Source organism: Sceloporus occidentalis, unplaced genomic scaffold, assembly GCF_023333645.1.
Source record: "Sceloporus occidentalis isolate IW3139 unplaced genomic scaffold, rSceOcc1.0.p SCAF_2, whole genome shotgun sequence".
In the NCBI taxonomy this organism is placed as follows: Eukaryota; Metazoa; Chordata; class Lepidosauria; order Squamata; family Phrynosomatidae; genus Sceloporus; species Sceloporus occidentalis.
This window is the reverse complement of record NW_028316982.1, coordinates 1522501-1544490: the sequence shown is the minus strand read 5'-3', so window position 1 is coordinate 1544490 and position 21990 is coordinate 1522501. Positions and strand designations below refer to the sequence as shown.

The following is a 21990-nucleotide window of genomic DNA, read 5'->3' as shown; positions in this document are numbered from 1 at the left end:
AGAGTTAGGTATTGGGGGCACTGCGCTCCAGGGGCTCTGGTCCTACCTCTTGGGAAGGATCCAGATGGTGCGGCTGGGGAACAGTTGCTCTTGCAAAAGAGAGCTGACATCTGGCGTCCCTCAGGGCGCCATCCTGTCCTCCATGCTATTTAACATTTACATGAAGCCGCTGGGAGAGATCATCTGGAGGCATGGAGCATGGTGTTATCAATATGCTGATGACACCCAGATCTATCTCTCCATGTCTCTGGCTGCTTCAGTGACTAAGGAGGGCATCTCTCCTCTGGACGCCTGCCTGGGGTCAGTAATGGGCTGGATGAGGAAAAACAAACTCAAGCTGAATCCAGAGAAAACAGAGGTACTAGCGATAGGTACCCCAGATCCAGACAGAGAAATTTATCATCCAGTCCTGGACAGGGTCACACTTCCCCTAAAGGACAAAGTCCGCAGTTTGGGAGTACTCCTGGATCCATCTCTACCGTTATCATCTCAAGTAGATGCGATGGCCAGGAGTGCTTGGTACCAGATTCGGCCGATATGCTGACTACGTCCCTGTCTGGATCGAAAGGACCTTGAAACTGTAGTACACGCACTGGTAACCTCTCACTTGGATTTCTGTAATGCGCTCTACATGGGGCTACCTTTGTACCAAGTTCGGAAGCTTCAGTTAGTTCAAAACGCTGCAGCCAGATTGATCACGGGGACACCTAGATCGGACCATATTACACCGGTATTAAAATCTTTTCACTGGCTTCCGAGCCCAATACAAAGTGTTGGTTATGACCTTTAAAGCCCTAAATGGCTTGGGCCCAAGTTACTTGAGGGAATGCCTCTCCCTACACAATCCGCCCCGCACTCTCAGAACAACTGGGAAGCTCCTACTCGAACATCCCAAAGTGAGATTAATAGCCACTCACCAAAGAGCGTTTACAACTATGGCCCCAACACTTTGGAATAATCTCCCAGAAGAGATTTGACTCACTTCCACTCTAGACGCCTTTAAAAAGGTGCTGAAAACCCATCTCTTCCAGAAAGCATACCCCTCTGACCCTTTATAAGGGAAATCACCCCAAATATATATCTACCTCAGGACGTTTTTTAAATTGTATTTGTAAATTGTGTGTTTTTTAGATATGTTATTTTATGAGCTGATTTTAAATGATTGTAATTATGATGTATCATTGATTTGATACTGGCTGTAATCCCGCCTCGATCCCTGGGGAGAGGTGGGAAAATATCAATAAAAATCTTATTATTATTTTTATTATTAAAATGCTTAAAAAGATTGGTAGACTGAAAAACCCACAAAAAACCATTGGTAGACTGAGATTGTTGGCTCATGGCTTCTATATGCATCCAATGTTTTCAAAATGTTGTTATGGTTGGAGGGGACATGCATGAAAGTGGTTTGGAAAAGTAAACAATTCCAAGACACTTGAAGAACTTTCTGTCGGCGTGTGAGACTATGATGTACCTACATAGTTCACAAATACATCGCAAGTTAATTTCTGGAATATGTGTGGCCCATAATTGATCCTGTGTTGGTCCAGGGTTGGGTTATAATGACCATTGAAATTAACCTTCCCTTCAATTACTTGAGTGTCACTTATGGAATGATTAACTGTGTTGACATCTACCTTTGGGACCATAACACAGATCTGGAGGACCACATTCCAGGGCTTCTTGAATAAGATGTCAGGCGGCAACTTCAGTGGGGTGTTTTCAGTAGGAAGTCCTAAAGAAGTAGAAGGCATAAAAGGGTGCTGGCCAGACAAAGAGAGAGTTTGCAAGTGGCAACATCTCCCAAGGAAGTAATTGAAGACCAGTCAACCCATCCCAAAAGGTTCATCGACAGAGAACGGCAAGAAAATGCTGGGAATACTTGGTTGTTTGATTACTCTGATTCCGCGCCTGATTCTGGGCTTCCTGAAACAGTTCTGGTCTTGCAGACGCTACCCTCCTGGGCCTTTTCGGCTTCCTCTCGTCGGAGGCGTTTGGCGGTTTGGGATAAAGCTTTCTGAGGACACTTTCCAGAAGGTACGCCTTTCTGAACCATTGAGCGTTTGAAATTACACTCATCCCTCCATATTTGCGGCTTTGATGTTTGCAGCTTTGATTATTCATGGATTTGATTAATATGTTCTGTCTAGGAGTATCTAGATCCTCCAGTACAACTCTATGTTCAACGTTAACTGAAAGTTGCACTGAAAGTCCTAGAAATTCCTAGAGAGGTGTCCTGTCAGGTAAAAACATTGCGTTTTTGATATTTGCGTTTTTCCATATTCATGGGGGCCTTGTGCCCTAACCCTAGCAAATATGGAGGGACAAGCGTGTTTTCTAGCCATGGGAATCCAGATTACTTGTGCGCAGGAGGCATCATTGAAGGGCTCCTCGGTCTGGTCGCACGCATGGCTTTAGCACTTCCAAGGAGCTCGTTCGTTCTAGTATTCTCAGAAAAGAGTTGAGAAACGGAGGGGGGAGAAGTAACGCTCCAGGGCTCCATGAAGACACATCTGTCCCCAAAACCAAGGCGGTAGTGGCAGGGAAGGCCAATGGGGCTACAGCTAGCGTTGTCAGGTTTTGAAAACAGCAATAAGGAACAGTTGAAATTTGCGACAGAAGTTCAGGTTTGACAAGTAGAAAAGTAGATACGAGCAAGTCTGTGTCAATACTCAAATACCAAATGAAAGTATTGATTTCAGGGACCCTAGGGTGCATCTACACTGTGGAAATAATGCAGTTTGGCAACGCTTTAAGGGTCACAGTTCCATCCTACAGAATCCAGGGATTTGTAGTTTGGCGAGGCACCCAGAACTCTTTGACAAGGAAAGCTAAAGAACCAGTAAAACCACAAATCCCATAGATTCCATAGGATGGCACTACAGCACTTAAAGTGGTGTCAAAATGCATTATTTCTACAGTGTGGGTGCACCCCTAGCAATGTATTTCTCTATAAAATTACCAAATTGTCTGCTTTCATAAATTACAGTTCTGTTTATGAAGGGCTCCAAAAAGGGCCCACACTCCAAAAATATGGGATTTAATTTGATTAAAAAACAACAACAACAAACATATTGTTGAGTCGATATAAAAGGCAAAGCTTCAAAGTCCTCAAATAGGGGAGCATTCTTTTTAATGAAGGACAGCTGCCAGCTCAGTAAAAGACAAGCTTTCTGGACCTCGCATAAGGGACACCTCTTCTTCGAAGGGACAACTGACAACACTAACTACAACTCCCTGAATCTTCAGGTCGTTTTGTGGGTTTTGGGAACTGCAGTCCACAAAAGGAACATTTCCAGGCTCAGGTTTCTGGACAGAACCAGTGTTTAGTGTGGCATCATTGAATACTGGACAAGTCACAGCTACCTGGCATGGGTCTGTCTAACCAAATGTCCCTCGCTGCCCTCCATTTCTGCTTTAGCTGCTAATGTTCATTTGCTCAACAGTACTCTAAGACACAGAAGATTACTATGTGTGGCTTTTAAACCACAATTGGATCTGTAAACAAGCAACTTTGGACATTATCAGACAAGGGAAATTGGAAGTATAATCCAATAGCAATCTGAATGTAATCGTGGGGTTTAATGTTATTGCGTGAGAGGTGATCACATGCAATTTTGGGCAATGGCAAGCTATTTTCGGGCAATGGGAAGTCAGTTTGAACGCAATTCACATAAATTTGCTGAACTAGCAAATTCATGTGAATGCGTTCTGGCCCCACTTTCTTTTCATTTGAAATTAAGAGACATTCCTCCCATGGGATAAACTCCTTTGACTATATTTATTGCATGCCACTTGCTCTGACCCAAAGTGGCTGCATCCTCCAACCATAGTTTGAATGTCCCTCTTCATTGATGGGGAAATCCTATCAATGAGCTCCCAATAGAGCAAAAACCCAGGTGCAAATCGTTGCTCCCGAGGCAGTCACACTACTGTCCCCTTTCCTTGTTGCTATTCCAAAGCAGCCCAATTGAAGTAGGTAGTTTAAAATTGAGATTTTTACTATGCTCAGAGGCTGAAAATTACAATCCTGAAATGGTTATTGAGGGCAAAGGTTGCCAGGATAATGAACAATTGGATCGTATCAGGGCTCTGAAATGCAAAGGCCCTGAGATGGTTCCTGCTTTACGTTCTTATCCAAAACAAAAGGATGTAATGCTGAGACAGTTTAGAGACAGTAAAGAGAAACATATAAATAATAGTTTGACTGATGGACACCACGAGGGACAGAATAACGCAACACAGACGTATGAATGAACACCCAACAAGTGTAAAGGGATGTATATGTTTAGTTCAAATGTAACCAATGCATGTAATTTGTAAGTTTCCTTTGTTTAAAATGCTATAAAAGACTATGGCGGGTTATAAACCGCCGCTTTGCGGCGATCTGCCGCCACCGCTGTTTGCTCCGTAAGGGAGCCGCTGCAGCCAAACCGCGCGGCTCCGTTACAGAGCAAAAAAGAAGCTCCAAAATGGAGCTTCTTTAAGCGGCGCCTCTATGATGTCACGAGGCGCCAGGGGTGGACTCACGACGTTATAGACGCCGCGACACGTGTGGACGCACAGCGTCCGATACGTAAATATGGCGGCGGCCGTGTGGAACGGCCGGTGCCATATTGTACGTACAGAATACGTACTAGGGTTAGGGGCGTGCGGAAGCACCGCCCCTTCCTAACCCTAGTACGTATTCATTACGTACTAAATGGCGGTCTGTTACCCGCCACTGTCACCCAGAATTTGGGGCTCCAGAAATTTGGATGTATTTCCTTCTGGGGATGCTGCAGCTCAATACACCCTGGTTTCCTTTTCAAGCTGACTTCTGGGTCTCTCTATAGAGATAAGAAATCTACAACACAATTACCTTCTAAAATTTCTTCCATAAAAAAAGAAAGAATCAGATTGCAGAGCAGAGCTCCAGAGTTGCCCAAGACAGTGAAAGTAAGTAGAAACAGAAATAGAAAACCCCAGAAGGCATGTGGGGTAGGAGACAAGGGAGAAAAGCGAGGTTAGGGGGAGTCAGGAAGCAAGTGTGATGGTGGCAGTTGTGCGACTGAGAAAACGTGATGATCCATGACTACAAATAGGTACAATTCTCTTTACACTGACAAGTGCAACTGCAGCAAGAATGGGGCCCAGAGAGGAAAACAATACCCATCATTTAGCAATCTGCTGGGGAAAACAAAGGATCCATGATGCAAAATAAGCATTAATTTTCATGGATATGTGGTTGAATAAACAGCTGAGAAAATGTTGACTAAACTTAAATCTTCCCTTACTTTCCACATGTCTCTTTCTAGAACTTGGGAAAGACGCTTTTCCCAACAAATGCCAGAATCTCCTAGCCACTAGGCTTCATGGCCATGTCGACCGGAGGATCCAAGGAGCTGTACTTTAAAAAAGCTGTTTTTCCAAACTCAACTAATTTTCCAGCTCATTTCTGATCTTTGTGGAGGTTAAGACCTTCAATGGCTGCTGGTCAAGATGACCGTACATGAACGCTCTTATCCTCCTCGCCCCAATAGAGAGGGTCATCTGTTGCCTTGACCGTGCAGAGGAGCTCTATGCCCATGGCGCAGTTGGTCAACTTGTTCATCTCTTTGCTCCCTTGGGAGCAATTTGTTGACCAATTCAGGGCCTTAGAGGGACAAAATAAACCCTTAAAACTTGTGGAAGGGTGCAAGCTATACTGCGGATATAATACAACTAATTTTTAATGTGAGGATTTTAAATTGTTCTTAAAATTTTATTGCTAGGTTTTAGTTGATTCTTTATGTGAGCTGCCTTATATTAATTAACTGATTCATTCATTCATATATATTCATTCATTACTTACTTACTTCATTTATGTGCTGCCTTTCTCCCAGAAGGGACCCAAGGTGGGCTTATTCATATATATTTCATTTATATAAATGAAACAAACAAACAAATAAAATGATGTCAGATCTATGTAAGCTGATTGACAGACTTCTCTCAAATTTCCCGTAGCTATATTTTAAACCAGTTGAAGTCCCCAAACTGTCCACAATGGAAGACCCATAAGGAATGAAACTGTAATCATCTAAATTGGTAGAGGACAAGCCAAAGCTAGTAAAGTGTGTGGCTTGTTAATTACTAGCCCTGTGGTCACTAATTAATAAAAATATATCTTTTAGTTATGATTGATTTCCAGTAGTTCAATAGCCATCGCTGTTCCCCACAGTTTCTACATGATCAATAATACAGCTTGAGTTTCCCTTATCCAAATGCTTGGGCCAGAAGTGTTTTACATTTTGGATTTGGATTTTGTATTTTAGAATCATTGCCTATACGTAACAAAGCACCTTATTGCTGGGACCAAAGTCTATACATGAAAGTCATTAATGTTTCTATACCCCTCACACACACAGCCTGAAGGCAACTTCGTATGTAACATTTAAAAATAATTTTGTGCACAAAACAAAGGACTTTATCACACAAAGGAGATCAGGAGTTTATCCCGTGAATATCCTGGAAAAATCATGTAATTACACATAACGATTTCACACAACTTCCCACAAAACCCACCATTAAAGTGGTCACAAAGAAGCATTAATATGCATCTTTTTACTTTGGGGCTTTTAGCGACAAGGCATTTTCGATATCACTTTATTTGAGCAATTGCGTGTGATAATCATTCGCTCAATTACTTGCCTTTTCCGCTTCATTTACGGGTTGCTCTAAATGCGCTTTAATCTCTCCTTACTGTTGAAATCAGCGCCAGTGTGATAAACCCCAAAGTTTGTGTCCACTGAACCACCAGAAAGCAAAGGCGTCACTGTCTCAGCCACCCTTGTCGGCACTTTCGGATTTTGGAGCATTTCAGATTTTGGAGTATTCCAGATAAGGGACACTCAACCTGTATTAGTCACACTAACTACCAAGGCAGCCAGTGCAAATGCAATTCCCAGCCTTTTGGACTGATGTACTATCTGTTCCAGTTTGTTGCAAGCTGGTCCAATGATCCATAAAAAGGCGCTACCAAGAGAGGCTGCATTCAGCCCCATAGCCACCCCAAAGATCTCTCCTCTCTTCTCTTCTCAGAGCAGGAGGACATTAGACATTGATCTTACATTGATCTGAATGCCTATTTATTTTCTGTTAGAGGTATCAACAATAAGAATAACCAATTTAAAATATTTAGGGCTTACCTACTTTTGTTGAAGCTACGTCTGGCTGTATTCTGGCCACCCCAGATCAAAAACGTGGAGCCATGGGACGGGCTGCATTACTTTTTCTCAAACTGTTATTGCTTCAGTATTTCTCAAGCAGTCCCTATGGTTTATCTAAACCTCTGATAGGGCTCTGCAGTGTCACACCCATCCGACACCCACTTTACACATAGCTAAAGCACTATGCCATGGGGATGCGGGTAAGACAAAAACAGCGCCGATATCGCAATCATCTTTTATTGCAACATCATCTAATCTATGACGCAACATGGCCTCATAGCCTATTTCCTATCTTCCTCCAGCTGATCCTCTGGAAAGGGAAAGCGGGGAGAAAAATCCTACATGAAGCAGCTGCTGTATTACAGTAGGAAGCAGGAATAAACAACAGATAAAGGGCACAGGCATAGCCCCGTTATTTTACAGACTTACAGCAAGAGTTGGGGGGTATCTTGCCCCAATCCCAAACGTGGAGTTCATAGAATCATAGAATCATAGAATCATAGAATCATAGAATCGTAGAGTTGGAAGAGACCACTAGGGCCATCCAGTCCAACCCCCTGCCATGCAGGAAATCCAAATCAAAGCATCCCTGACAGATGGCCATCCAGCCTCTGTTTAAAGACCTCCAAGGAAGGAGACTCTATCACCTTCCGAGGAAGTGCATTCCACTGCCGAACAGCCCTTACTGTCAGGAAGTTCCTCCTAATGTTCAGGTGGAATCTCTTTTCCTGTAGCTTGCATCCATTGTTCCGGGTCATGTTCTCTGGAGCAGCAGAAAACAAGCTTGCTCCCTCCTCAATATGACATCCTTTCAAATATTTAAACAGGGCTATCATATCACCTCTTAACCTTCTTTTCTCCAGGCTAAACATCCCCAGCTCCCTAAGTCGTTCCTCATAGGGCATGGTCTCCAGACCCTTCACCATTTTTGTCGCCCTCCTTTGGACACGCTCCAGTTTCTCAATGTCCTTTTTGAATTGTGGCGCCCAGAACTGGACACAATATTCTAGGTGGGGCCTGACCAAAGCAGAATACAGTGGCACTATTACTTCTCTTGATCTAGACACTATACTTCTATTGATGCAGCCTAAAATAGCATTGGCCTTTTTAGCTGCCGCATCACACTGTTCACTCATGTTCAACTTGTGGTCTACTTGGACTCCTAGATCCCTTTCACACGTAGTTTCATTCAGCCAGGTGTCACCCATCCTATATCTGTGCATTTTATTTTTCCACCCTAAGTGCAATACCTTACATTTCTCTGTGTTGAATTTCATTTTGTTAGCTTTGGCCCAGCTTTCTAGTCTATTCAGGTCATTTTGAATCTTGATCCTGTCCTCTGGGGTATTAGCTATTCCCCCTAATTTGGTGTCATCTGCAAATTTGATAAGTATGCTCCCAATTCTGTCATCCAGGTCATTGATAAAGATGTTGAATAGCACTGGGCCCAGGACAGAGCCCTGTGGGACCCCACTGGTCACTTCTCTCCAGGATGAAAAGGAGCCATTGTTGAGCACCCTTTGGGTTCGGCCGGTCAACCAATTACAGATCCATTTAACAGTTCCTTTGTCTAGCCCACATTTTACAAGCTTGTTTGCAAGAATGTCATGGGAAACCTTGTCAAAGGCCTTACTGAAATCAAGATATACTATATCCACAGCATTCCCTTCATCTACCAAGCTGGTAATTTTGTCAAAGAAAGAGATTAGGTTTGTCTGGCATGACTTGTTTCTCTGAAACCCATGTTGACTTTTTGTGATTATGGCATTGCCTTCTAGATGTTCACAGACTCTCTGTTTAATGATCTGCTCCAGAATCTTTCCTAGAACTGATGTCAGACTAACTGGACGATAATTGTTGGGATCCTCTTTTTTCCCCTTTTTGAAGATGGGGACAACGTTTGCCCTCCTCCAGTCTGCTGGGATCTCTCCTGTTCTCCAGGAGTTTTCAAATATGATTGCCAATGGCTCCGATATTACTTTTGCCAGTTCTTTTAATACCCTTGGATGGAGTTCATCTGGTCCCGGAGACTTAAATTCATTTAGATTAATAAGGTGTTCCTCTACTATCTCTTTACTTATTCTGTGCTGAAATTCCCCTATTCTGTCCTCTGCTCCATTATCCTCAGGTTGAGCCCCTTTGCCTTTTCTGAGAAGACTGAGGCAAAGAAGGTGTTGAGTAATTCTGCCTTTTCTCTATCTCCTGTTAGCATTTTGCCATCTTCTCCACGCAGTGGCCCTACCGTTTCCTTCTTCTTCCTCTTGCTGCGGACATATCCAAAAAAGCTCTTTTTATTGTTCTTAACCTCTCTAGCAAGCCTGAGTTCATTCTGCGCTTTAGCTTTTCTGACTTTACCCCTACACATGCCTGCTATTTCTTTGAATTCCTTTTTCGTGATTTCCCCCTTTTTCCATTTCTTATACATGTTCCGTTTCAAACTTTGCTCGGTTGAAAGTTCCTTAGTCATCCATCCTGGTTTCTTGAGACACCTCCCGTTTTTCTTTCTCACTGGAACTGTTTGAAATTGTGCCTTCAGTATCTCCCTTTTGAGAAAGTCCCATCCGTCCTGAACTCCTTTATCTTTTAGTATTTCTGACCATGGAATCGCCCTCAATACTTCTCTAAGTTTACTGAAATCCGCTCTCCTAAAGTCTAGGATGCGTGTCTGACTCTGCCTGGCTTCTCCTTTCCACTGTATAACAAACTCCAGGAGAACATGGTCGCTTCCACCTAAGGATCCCACCACTTGCACCCCATCAACCAAGTCATCCTTGTTGGTTAGGATCAGATCTAAAATAGCTGACCCCCTTGTTGCCTCTTCCACCTTTTGGACCATGAAATTGTCTTCCAGGCAAGTGAGGAATTTGCTAGACCTTGAGGATTTTGCTGAGTTTGACTTCCAGCAAATATCACGATAGTTGAAGTCGCCCATCACTACTACATCTCTCTTTTCTGACTGTGTGGTCATCTGTTCTAGAAAGATATCATCCAATTCCTCAGTCTGACTTGGGGGTCTGTAGTAGACTCCCACCGTAACATCCTTGTTGTTTCCCTCCCCTTTGATTCTTATCCAGATGCTCTCCACCTGGCTTCCATGATTGATGTCCAGGATCTCTTCACTGGTGTAAATATCTCTGACATATAGTGCTATTCCTCCTCCTTTCCTGTTTGGCCTATTGCTCTTAATAAGGTTATACCCCTCTATTTCCACATTCCAATCATGAGACTCATCCCACCAGGTTTCAGTGATGCCTATTATATCATATTTGCTTTGTTGTACTAGGAGTTCGAGTTCATCTTGCTTATTTCCCATGCTCTGTGCATTAGTGTAGAGACATCGCAGACCATGGTTCCCTTTTACTTGCTGCCTGTGCAAGTTTTTTTGCCTCCCACTGCTGGGTCCTTGCACTGTTTGCCTTGTTTCCTCTATGTCAGTTTGACTATTTTTGCCATCCCTTTCGCCTTCCTTAATATTGTCTCCCTTCCCCTCGGAACTCAGTTTAAAGCTCTCCTGATCAAGTTCTTGAGACTGTTGGCAAAAACATTTCTTCCAACTGGCGTGAGATGCAACCCGTCTGTTGCAAGAAGTCCCTCCTCATGGAACCGCAGCCCATGATCGAAGAATCCAAATCCTTCTCGGCGGCACCATCTGTGAAGCCAGTTGTTCACATCCGCTATTTTCCTCTCCCTTCCTGGACCATGCCCTTCAACTGGCAGAAGAGACGAGATGACAACCTGTACATCCATTCCTTTCAGCTTCCTACCAAGCGCCTCGTAATCCCTTTTGATGTTCTGAATGCTGTGTCTTGCAGTATCATTAGTTCCCACGTGGACCAAAAGGAAGGGGTATTGGTCAGTAGGCTTGACCAGTCTTGTCAGCCTCTCTGTCACATCACGGATCTTTGCACCTGGAAGACAACACACCTCTCGAGACATCTTGTCAGGCCTACAAATCACTGCTTCTGTACCCCTCAGCAAGGAGTCCCCCACTACGACCACACGCCTCCTCCGAGGCTTAGCAGCGACTGTTCCCTCGGGTGGGACTCTCAGGCTCCCCTGCTCCGTCCCTGAAGTCTGTCCATGCTGCTCTTCTTCATCCTCCTTGATAAGGGAAAGAGCTTCGAATCGATTCTCTAGCTGCAAGCTCCCCGAACAATTCCTTCTTGGCTTACTTCTCTTTGTGACATTCCTCCAGCTGTCTTCCTCCTGTGTATGTGAAGTGGCCTCCTCAGCTCCAGCATCTTCCTCTGCGTGGTACTCATCCAAGATGGTTAGTTCTATTGTGTCTAGGAAATCCTCTTGTTCCCTAATATGCTGAAGTGTAGCTACTCTGGACTCCAGCTGCTGCACTTTCTCCTCCAAGAGTGCTACCAACTTGCACTTGGTGCATGTGAAGTTCTCCACTTCTGTAGGCAAGAAGAGAAACATCCCACAAGAGTTGCAGGTGACTGCGGCAGATCCCTCGTTGTCCATACTGCAAAGTGTTTAGTAGTAAATATAACAGTCAATCTACTGGGAATACTTCTTTAAAGGTAAGTACTGGCTGCTATCTTACACTTAAAGGGAAGGCTCTGTTTCAATATCTGATTCTAACCTGATGCCACTTGAGCAGAGTTGTTGAGTTAAAGAAAATGAAAATTTGTGCGCCGTTAGGCGCGCGGCTCTGGAAGGTAGTATATAAAGCTAGTCTGCTAGCTCCGCCCCCTTGTGACTCACAGATGTGACTCACAGAAGCTCCTCCCCTTCAGCAACGAGCACACGGTCTCAAGCACACGGTCTCAAAATGGCTGCCAAGCAGCTCCTCTCCTTCTCCTCTCTCTGGCCGGACTGTTCTGGAAGGCTCTGGAAGGTAGTATATAAAGCTAGTCTGCTAGCTCCGCCCCCTTGTGACTCACAGATGTGACTCACAGAAGCTCCGCTCCTTCAGCAACGAGCACACGGTCTCAAGCACACGGTCTCAAAATGGCTGCCAAGCAGCTCCTCTCCTTCTCCTCTCTCTGGCCGGACTGTTCTGGAAGGCTCTGGAAGGTGGTATATAAAGCTAGTCTGCTAGCTCCGCCCCCTTGTGACTCACAGATGTGACTCACAGAAGCTCCTCCCCTTCAGCAACGAGCACACGGTCTCAAGCACACGGTCTCAAAATGGCTGCCAAGCAGCTCCTCTCCTTCTCCTCTCTCTGGCCGGACTGTTCTGGAAGGCTCTGGAAGGTGGTATATAAAGCTAGTCTGCTAGCTCCGCCCCCTTGTGACTCACAGATGTGACTCACAGAAGCTCCTCCCCTTCAGCAACGAGCACACGGTCTCAAGCACACGGTCTCAAAATGGCTGCCAAGCAGCTCCTCTCCTTCTCCTCTCTCTGGCCGGACTGTTCTGGAAGGCTCTGGAAGGTGGTATATAAAGCTAGTCTGCTAGCTCCGCCCCCTTGTGACTCACAGATGTGACTCACAGAAGCTCCTCCCCTTCAGCAACGAGCACACGGTCTCAAGCACACGGTCTCAAAATGGCTGCCAAGCAGCTCCTCTCCTTCTTCTCTCTCTGGCCGGACTGTCATCTTCCCTCACTTCCACGTTGCAGATTAAATGGACTTGCTTCCAAATCCTGAATGAACCTGCAAGTGGTTTCAGTCTCACTGAACTGTGTGGGGTGTATATTTGTGTCAAGATGTTGTTTGTGAGACTTGTTAGCAAGTAATAGCAGGTATGGCTCCATTCCCAATAATGACAGAATGGGGGGCAAGGGATGGGAGAAGGCCAGGGACAGAGAAGCCGGCGGAGAGGCAAGGGAGGCCAGTGACGGGAGAAGACAGGGGCCATTGCAGCTGCCTCCCGCATCACAGGGAGCAGATTCGAATCCACATGGTTCACACTGGGATGAATTGATTTATTTCAAAATAAACCAATTCAACCAAAAAGAACCAGAAAAAAACAGTGTCATTTTGACATGCGTTAAATGGGTCAAAAGCATGGTCCCCTTTCAGAATCGCTTCAGCAATTCGAATTAAGTGGGAACCATGCTCTTTTAAACACGATCCAGTTTAAAAGGTAGTGGGAATGACCCTTATATTTCTATACTGTTTACCTATGTACTAAGCGGTTTACAAAGTGTAAGCTAATTGCCTTCACCAAGCTGGGTACTGATTTTAGCAACGTATGGAAGGATGCCAGGCTGAGTTGACCCTGAGCCCCTGCCTGGGATCCAACTCACAACCTTGTGGTTTTGTGAGTGAGAGGCTGCAGTATAGTCATGTAACCACTGTGCCATCAGGATTGATGGGGAAACAGGCCCCTGTTGCCCGCAGTGCCTGCTGCCCTGTAAGTGGGGATTGCAATATTGTCATGATCCCTCCATATCCATATCAGGATTGTGACCAGATGATGCGAAACCTAATGATGCCACTGTCACCCAGCATGATAACTTATGGGGTCTTTCCCCCATTGACTGCCTCCTATATCACACCATACAGTCCTTAGTAATGTTTTTATACTAATATTACTCATAAATCATCATTCCTGTACATCGCTGAATGTAACGGCAATGGTTGTGACATAAGCAACCAGCAAAATTAAAATTATAGCTTTAAATTGCAATATCATATGCGACCCACTGTGCCACCAGGGCTCCATGTTGGGTTCCATGTTGCACCCATTTCAGCAAAGAAGATGTCCTTGCCTCTCCAACTGGCCCAGTTTGGCAGGGACAATCCCAGTTAATCCTCTGCCATCTGTTCAGCTGCTTTAAAAATGTCTCTTTCTTCCTCATACTTTCCTCCTTTGTCCTCATCTTGCTTCAGTTGCTGCAAACTGAGTTCAAAGTGCAAAAGTAATAATAATAATAATAATAATAATAATAATAATAATAAATATTAATATTCTGCTTAATCACTTGGAATCCAAGCGGATTACAACAATAAAAGAGGATTCAGTTAAAATTCTAAAACTCCTATCCCTTGCACTTAACTTAGGAAAGGGAAGAAGGGAAGAAGAACAGAATCTCTCCCTTCCCAATAGGCTCAAGCAAAAGCAAACTGCTGCATGCTCTTCTAATGTGTCTTTTTAACCTCCCTTATCCTTAATGCTTGAAACCAGAAGCATTTTGGATGTATTTATTTATCACTTTTTGGAATATTTGCATATACATAATATCCTGGAGATGAGATCAGTCTAAACATGCAAATTGTGAAGTCAAAGGCTATCATGGTTGGCATCCATCGTTTTTTGTGGGTTTTTGGGGCTCTGTGGCCATGTTCTAGAAGAGCTTATTCCTAACATTTCACCAGCATCATTCTCTGAAGATGCCAGCCACAGATGCTGAAAAACGTCAGGAATAAACCCTTCTAGAACATGGCCACATAGCCCAAAACACCCACAAAAAACTCATTTGTGTTCTGTATACGCCATATATATATATATATATATCCTTATATATGTGCCTTTATATGCAATATTTTAAATAATTGTCTGCATGAAGCAAAGTCTGTGTACACTGAAGTACCAGAAAGTAAAGTTTTACCCAAATGCCAGGGTCCTGAGAGGGCACCCAGAATTAATTTGCAATGAGGAAATTGTATTAGTCCTATTGGAAGCAGCTAAAGGGCTTGATAACTGAAGTAAGGATCTAGCCTATATATACTGGTTCTGAAGACAAAATTCCAGAGTGTAAGGTTCAATTCAATTTTATTTAATTGGAAGGAAGTCACCATTCACTCAAGGGCACTCTCTCATGCGCACAACTAAGAGCGAATGATACAGAAGGTGGTAGAAAACACTCAGTTGAGGGTTTCAGAGGGCAGTACTATACCACTTCCGGAAGCCAAGCTTCAATCCGGGGATACCATGAAGTGGAAGTAGCCCAGCAAGCTGTATGGGGTTCATTGCCTGGCCAGCAAGGCAAGGAATCATGCGTGATATGGACAAAAAGGGTTTGTCTGACCTCAAGATAGATGGAATTGGTAGTGCCTAAGCAGGCATATTTGGGGCAGAATTTGAAATTAAGAGTGGATTTTCCAGGAGGGAAGAATGGGACAAGAATGTGGGAATGATGGGACAATCAATGCAAATGTTTCTAGACAATAGAATATTGCTTCCCTGGGGAAGTAATAATAATAATAATAATAATAATAATAATAATAATAATAATAATTTGTATCCCACTTCTCCAAAAAGATCAAAGTGGCCAACAATGAAACATCCATAAAATACAATAAGCATACTATAAATGTCTCATTGTCCATTATATCCCAAATCCTCCCAACCTTTTCACCCACAATAAAATACAAATAAATGATTAACAATTGTTGAAACAATTAGTAAAAGCAAGGCAGAGGCAGCGGGCGGTTGCTAAATCATTAGTTAAAATTGAAAGGGGGTTGTTGGAAAGTGAAGCTGGGAAGGGCTGCCAGAAGAGATACGTCTGGACTGCCTTTTCAAAGCTTTCGAGACGGATGATATATCGGATCTCCTCCTTTACTTGTAAGCAAGAGGATTATCACCCAAATTTGCACCCATCGGTGAAGGGATGATGTAGATCCTGATCAATCTCTCCTTGGCCCCATGGTAAAATAATAATAAATAAAATTTTTATTTATATACCGCCCTTCCATCAGATCAGGGCGGTTTACAGCAAATTAAAAACAATACAAAGGCACTAAATCCATACAATAAATCAATAAAAACAAAGACAGAAAAGCCCCGGATTAGCCAATCCCTTTGCCAGTGTGGAGGGAGGAGGCCTAAAGGACTTTAATCAGGGAATGCGATCCCAAACAGGAAGGTCTTTAAGTCCCGTCTAAATTGGGCCAGGGAGGTGGCTGAGCGGAGCTCTATGGGCAGCGTGTTCCAAAGGGCCGGGGCGGCGATGGAGAATGTCCTCCTAGTAGTGGAGACAAACCTCGCCCCGGAAACCCTAAGTAATTGCTGCCCAGATGTTCTGAGGGTGCGGGGCGGAATGTATGGGGAGAGGCGGTCCTTCAGGTATCCTGGGCCCAAGCCATATAGGGCTTAATAGGTAATCACCAACACCTTGTACTGTGCCCGGAAGTGAATAGGCAGCCAGTGCAGGTTTTTAAAAATATGGCTGGTCCTGGAAGTACCAGTGACCAGCCTGGCCGCCATGTTCTGTACCAGCTGTAGCTTCCGGGTATGATACAAGGGTTGCCCCATGTAGAGCGCATTGCAGAAGTCCAATCTAGAGGTTACCAGAGCGTGTACCACCGTTTCAAGGTCCCTCTGGGCCAGGTATGGGCGCAGCTGGCGGATATGCCAGAGCTGATAACAGGTGTTCTTGACCGTCGCATTCACCTGAGATGTAAGGTGGAGCGACGAATCAAGAAGCACCCCCATTCTGCTCACGGAGTCCTTCACAGGAAGCGTGATCCCGTTCAGGACAGGTGGAACCACCGCCATTCCTGGACCAGGGGAACCTATCACAAGTACCTCCGTCTTCTCTGGATTCAGCTTGAGTCGGTTTTCCCTCATCCAGCCCATTACTGACTCCAGACAGGCCACGAGAGGAGAGACGCCATCCTCAGTCACTGCATCAGTCGGAGACATAGAGAAGACTATTTGTGTGTCATCAGCGTACTGATAACCCCGCGCCCCATGTCTCCGGATGATCTCTCCCAGCGGTTTCATGTAAATGTTAAATAGCATGGGAGACAGAATGGCTCCTTGAGGGACCCCAGTTTTAAGGGCCCTCTCATCGGAGCACACGTCTCCCAGCTGCACCATCTGGGACCTTCCAGAGAGATAGGAGCGGAACCACTGGAGCGCAGTGCCACCGACTCCTACCTCAGCTAGACGCCCCAGAAGGATACCATGGTCTATGGTATCGAAAGCCGCTGAGATGTCCAAGAGCACCAACAGGGACACGCTTCCCCTGTCGAGGCCCAGACGGAGATCATCGACCAAGGCGACCATGGCCGTCTCAACCCCGTAACCCGCCCGAAAGCCAGTTTGAAATGGGTCCAGATAATCCGTATCATCCAAGACCGCCTGAAGCTGGAGTGCAACCGCCCTCTCGATCACCTTCCCTAGAAATGGCAGCAGTGAAACTGGCCGATAATTATTATGTACCAGGGGGTCGAGGGAGGGCTTTTTTAATAAAGGTTTTACAATGGCCAATTTAAGATCTGATGGAAATTGCCCATCCCTCAAAGATGTATTAATAATCCGGCGTAACAAAGAAGTCACAGCCGGTCCCCCCTGGGCTGCTAGCCACGAGGGACAGGGATCGAGAGAACAGGTTGTCTTCCGAACACTTCCGAGGATCTTGTCCACATCATCGGTACTTACCTCTCCATGTTGAGCCTTCCAGATCCCCTAAATGGTCCCTTAAATGATGTGGCTGTTTCCTCGCACTGGAGGCACATTTGTAGTTACAGGCCTCAAACATCCTTTTCATACTAATAGAAAGGAGAGGGGTAACAGGATGATGGATCTTGGGGTAACAAAAGGCATCACTATCTCAGCCACCCATTCAGATGATTTTGGAGTATTCCAGATAAGGGAGATTATGCCTGTAATAACCTTTCCCCATCTTGAGCTCACAGTGATGTTTTCATTTATTAAATGTTGGAGGAGATGGATGTTCTTATGACTGATTGGAGCCTTACTTGAACAGTCACCCATTTGCTATTTAAAACTAGATTTTTACAAACCAGAAACTTTGCACCAGGGAAGGTGGGAATATGGGTCCATGATAACAAAAGGACGGACTGTGTTTCTTTCACAAACATACATGGCCTTCTGGGTTATTTTGGTTAAACTTGTAAGCCTTGTAGAGTCTTCCATTTGACCAACCTACAGTATTTCTTCCAAGGGAAATGCAGATAGTGGAATAGCAGGTGTAGCAAGAAAATAATTTTGGCCACAGCCAACACAGTCCAGTGGAGGAGACGCCTTCGAATTATGCCTCCTTAGATTCCTGCTGAATCTTAGTGGATACAAACGAATGCGTGTGGTGTCATTTTGGATCCTATTATTACAACAACGGCATTCCCTTTGGAGGAGAATAATCACAGTGAAGCATTGCAGGTAGCTGTTCAATACTTGAACAATGCACAGAGCTATCGCTTGAATGTTGGACAATTCTATTGTTGCCTATGGCCCAAGAAAAGAAAACAACAGATGCCAATGAGAGAGTTACATCAGTTTGACCACTGTCAGCCAATGGATGCATGCCCTTTATTGATTTGAGAATCTAGGCCATTAGATCCAAAACAAGAGCTTGGAAAATTCAATTTGGACTTCATTGCTGTGTGCCTTCAGGTCATTCCTGATTTATGGCAACCCTAAGCCGAACCTGTCATGGGGTTTTCTTGGCAAGATTTGTTCAGAGGACTTTTGCCATTGCCTTGGACTAGCTCCCAAAATCCATCAGTCATGTTGGCTGATGGCTTCTGGGAGCTGGAATTTAAAACATAACTCTTCTCAACTTTGTCCAAAACATACTTGTTGGTAAACCAGACAGGTTAAAATGGAGACCGTAGTCGTGTCACAACAGGCTCTGAATCTAACTGCTGTACATTAATTTATTTAGGAAAAAAGGGTAGAATTCAGTTGTCAGCATGGTGTTGTTTTTTTGTTGTTGTTAACTGCCCTGGAGTCGATCTCAACCCATGGCAGCCCTGCGGATGAGACATCTCCAAGAACTCCTCTGTCCTCCCCTGCTCTGTTTAATACCTGAAACCCCATAAAACCCATAGTGACCTCCTTCATGGACTCCATCTACCTGGCATTCGGTCTTCCTCTCTTTCTACTTCCCTCTACCTTTCCTAGCATTACTGTTTTCCCCAATGATTCATGCCTTCTCATGATTGTCCTAAGTAAGGCAACTTGAGTTTTGTCATCCTGGCTTCTAGGGAGATTTCTGGCTTGATCTGCTCCAGGACCCATTTGTTGGTCTTTTTGGCCATCCATGGGATCCTTGGCACTCTTCTCCAGCCCCACATCTCCAAAGAGTTGATTTCCCTCCTATCCTCCTCCTTAACTGTCCAGCTCTCACAGCCATCCATGGCAACAGGGAATACAATACAGGAGCCAATTATTTTAATAAAATATTGTGTCGGTCTTTAATATAACATGTTGACAATTCTTTCTTGATGGTTAGAATCCTAGAATCCTAGAGTTGGAAGAGACCACAAGGGCCACCTAGTCCAACCCTATTCTGCCATGCAGGAAATCTAAATCAAAGCATCCCCATTAACAGATGGCCATCCAGCCTCTGTTTAAAGACCTCCAAGGAAGGAGACTCCTCTATACTCCGAGGGAGTTTGGGTTAGGGGGTATATAAAAGTATTTCGGATGATCCTCTGTATGGTAGAAGTGGACAACTGCACGGAGGCCAGCAAATGCCCACCGGACAGCAAGCCCAAATACCTCCATTGTCTTTCTTTGAAAGAAACTCCAGAGAAAACAGAGATGTTGAGAATAGTACAGGGCTCTGGGATGCTTGTTGTGCGGGGTGCCATTTTTTCACCTATTTTCCCAAGTTGGGGAGGGGACTTTCTGGATGGTTTTGAATAGTAAATTGCCCCCAAAGCTTATCATTGTTTTAAAAACATTGGTTGGGGTGTTTTGAGGGGCTGGGAGGGGATTCAAGAGCCACAAAAGTGGGGTACAGGGCCACATCTGGTTTGCAAGTCAAACTGTGCCCACTTCTCCTCGGTGGTTACATCTGCAGGACTAAGAGGAAATGCAACGTAATTCTAAGGTTAACTAGGAGGTGTCCAGTGTCCTTAAGAGTAGAATAGCTTTTACAGGTTGAGTCCCCCTTATCTGAAATGGTTGGGATCAGAAGTGTTTTGGATATTATGTTTATTTATATCCCGCCTTCCTCCCAGTACAGGGACTCAAGGTGGCTAAGCATATTTGCATATACACAACATCCTGGAGTTGAGATCCAGGTCTAAACATGAAATTCATCTATATTTCATATACCATCTTGTAGATGATAATAATAATAACAATAACAATAACAACAACAACAACAATAATAATTTATTTATACCCCGCTCTTGAGCCAAAAGGCTATCAGAGCAGCTTAAAACTTGTTAATTAGACATTTCCCTGCCCTCAGGCTTACAATCTATATAGCTCTTAAAATAGCATCTGATAGTCCTGAGGAGGAATCCATCCTGAGGACATGAGGCTATTCTCAGAACAGAAGATGGAGAACCAAATGGTTCCCAATTGGCAAAGGGCTCAGACAAGGCTGCATCCTTTCACCTTCCCTGTTCAACTTATATGCAGAACGTATTGTAAGGAAAGCAGGCTTGGACATAGAAGTAGGAGGACTGAAAATAGGAGGAGGAAGGAATATATAGACCCACTTTTTCCAGGCAGGCATTCTCTGAAGATGCCAGACACAGATGCTGGCGAAACGTCAGGAAGAAAATCTTCTAGAACATGGCCACAGAGACTGAAAAACCCACAAAAAACACAGGAGCCATCCAAGGTAATAAACTGCACACATATGAATTGCTGAAGTGCACAATGAGATTTATGGCAGCAAAGGAGTGCATTGACTAGCTCATCTCCCTTGTGGTCAGGATATATAGTCAAAAAGACTGCCATTACTCATTGCTTCCATTGTTCTGGTTCCAAGTAAAGGCAGAGCAGGGGAAATGGCGGAAGGAGATTCAGAAGGAAGGCTGGAAGACGGAATGACTCAGGACAGTGGCCCTCAAAGGTTTTTGGGTTGCCGCCCCCTTTCCTCTTGGGTGACACCCCTATTGCCCCCAACTCCTATTTCCTGACATTTAACTGTTCTACTGTACATTTAAAACAACCGACCGTGGTGACTGCTCCCTTTGCACCCAGCCACCTTGGGAGCAGCAACCAAGCAGCTTGTTGAACAGTGACTGAGAAACCTCTTGCCTGTGCCAGCCTTGCAGCTTCTTGGTCATTCCTCATCTGGCTACTTGGTCGCTGCTCCCTTTGCATCTGGTTACCATCAAAGCAGCAATCGTGCAGCTGGATGAGCGGCAACAGAGAAGCCCTGGCTTTGTTGCAAAGGCCAGTGTGGGCATGAAGCTCCTCGGTTTTTGCTCAGCCAGCTGCTTGGTTGTTTTCCCAAGGAGACCAGGTGCAAAAGGAGAAGCTTCTGCCCTGCAAGGAAGGACTTTCAAGCCTTCTTCGTTGGGGCAGAGAGTGGCACAGACAGTGTGTGCGCAGTGGGTTTACAGTGGCCATATTCTCTGGATTGGAGACCTCTTCTCTGGAGGTTTCATGCAACCCTCATCCCTAGATAAAAGTGTCAGAATGAGGAGAGATACTGAAGTTTGCATAAAAATAATTATAGAAACAACTTGGATTGCCTGAGTATTATGCTTCTCTTCTCCACTTTGACCCCAATGGCAGATGGCCAAGCAGTACGGCAACGTTTACACAATCTGGGTAGGGCATTATCCTGCGGTGGTGCTGTCTGGATACCAAGCAGTGAAAGAAGGCATGATCGACCACTTTGAGGAATTTGCTGAGCGACCGGTGTCTCCGTACCTTCAAGCGGTAGTTAGAAAAAGAGGTAAGCCATGCAGACCAAGGTATTTTGGTGGTTTTCTGTGATACTATATGAGGGGTTCAAGAAACAAGATAATGGAGTGGGATTGAAGTGGTCTGATTGTGTATTATTGGTTTGTCCTTCCTTCCTTCTTTCCTTCCTTCCTTCTTTCTTTTGTTTTTACATCATCATCCCATGACAGCTGAGCATGCTCAGGCCTCAGTAGTTTCTTTTGGGAAGGGTCAGATTCCTTACATTTGCATTTATACCTCCCTGCTGCTTTTCAGTTCTCCCTTTTGACTCCAGCT

At 44.6% G+C, this 21990-nt stretch overlaps 1 protein-coding gene across 1 annotated transcript in view; it reads left to right on the top strand.

Annotated features, from left to right (window-relative positions):
- The first annotated feature begins 1869 nt into the window (after positions 1-1869).
- Positions 1870-21990, top strand: part of LOC149317850 (cytochrome P450 2J5-like) — a 52225-nt gene continuing 32104 nt past the window's right edge. The window contains exons 1-2 of the mRNA XM_089513247.1: positions 1870-2037; positions 21544-21706. Of these exons, the coding sequence (XP_089369373.1) occupies positions 1870-2037; positions 21544-21706 (331 nt within the window). The remainder of the gene's footprint in view (positions 2038-21543; positions 21707-21990) is intronic.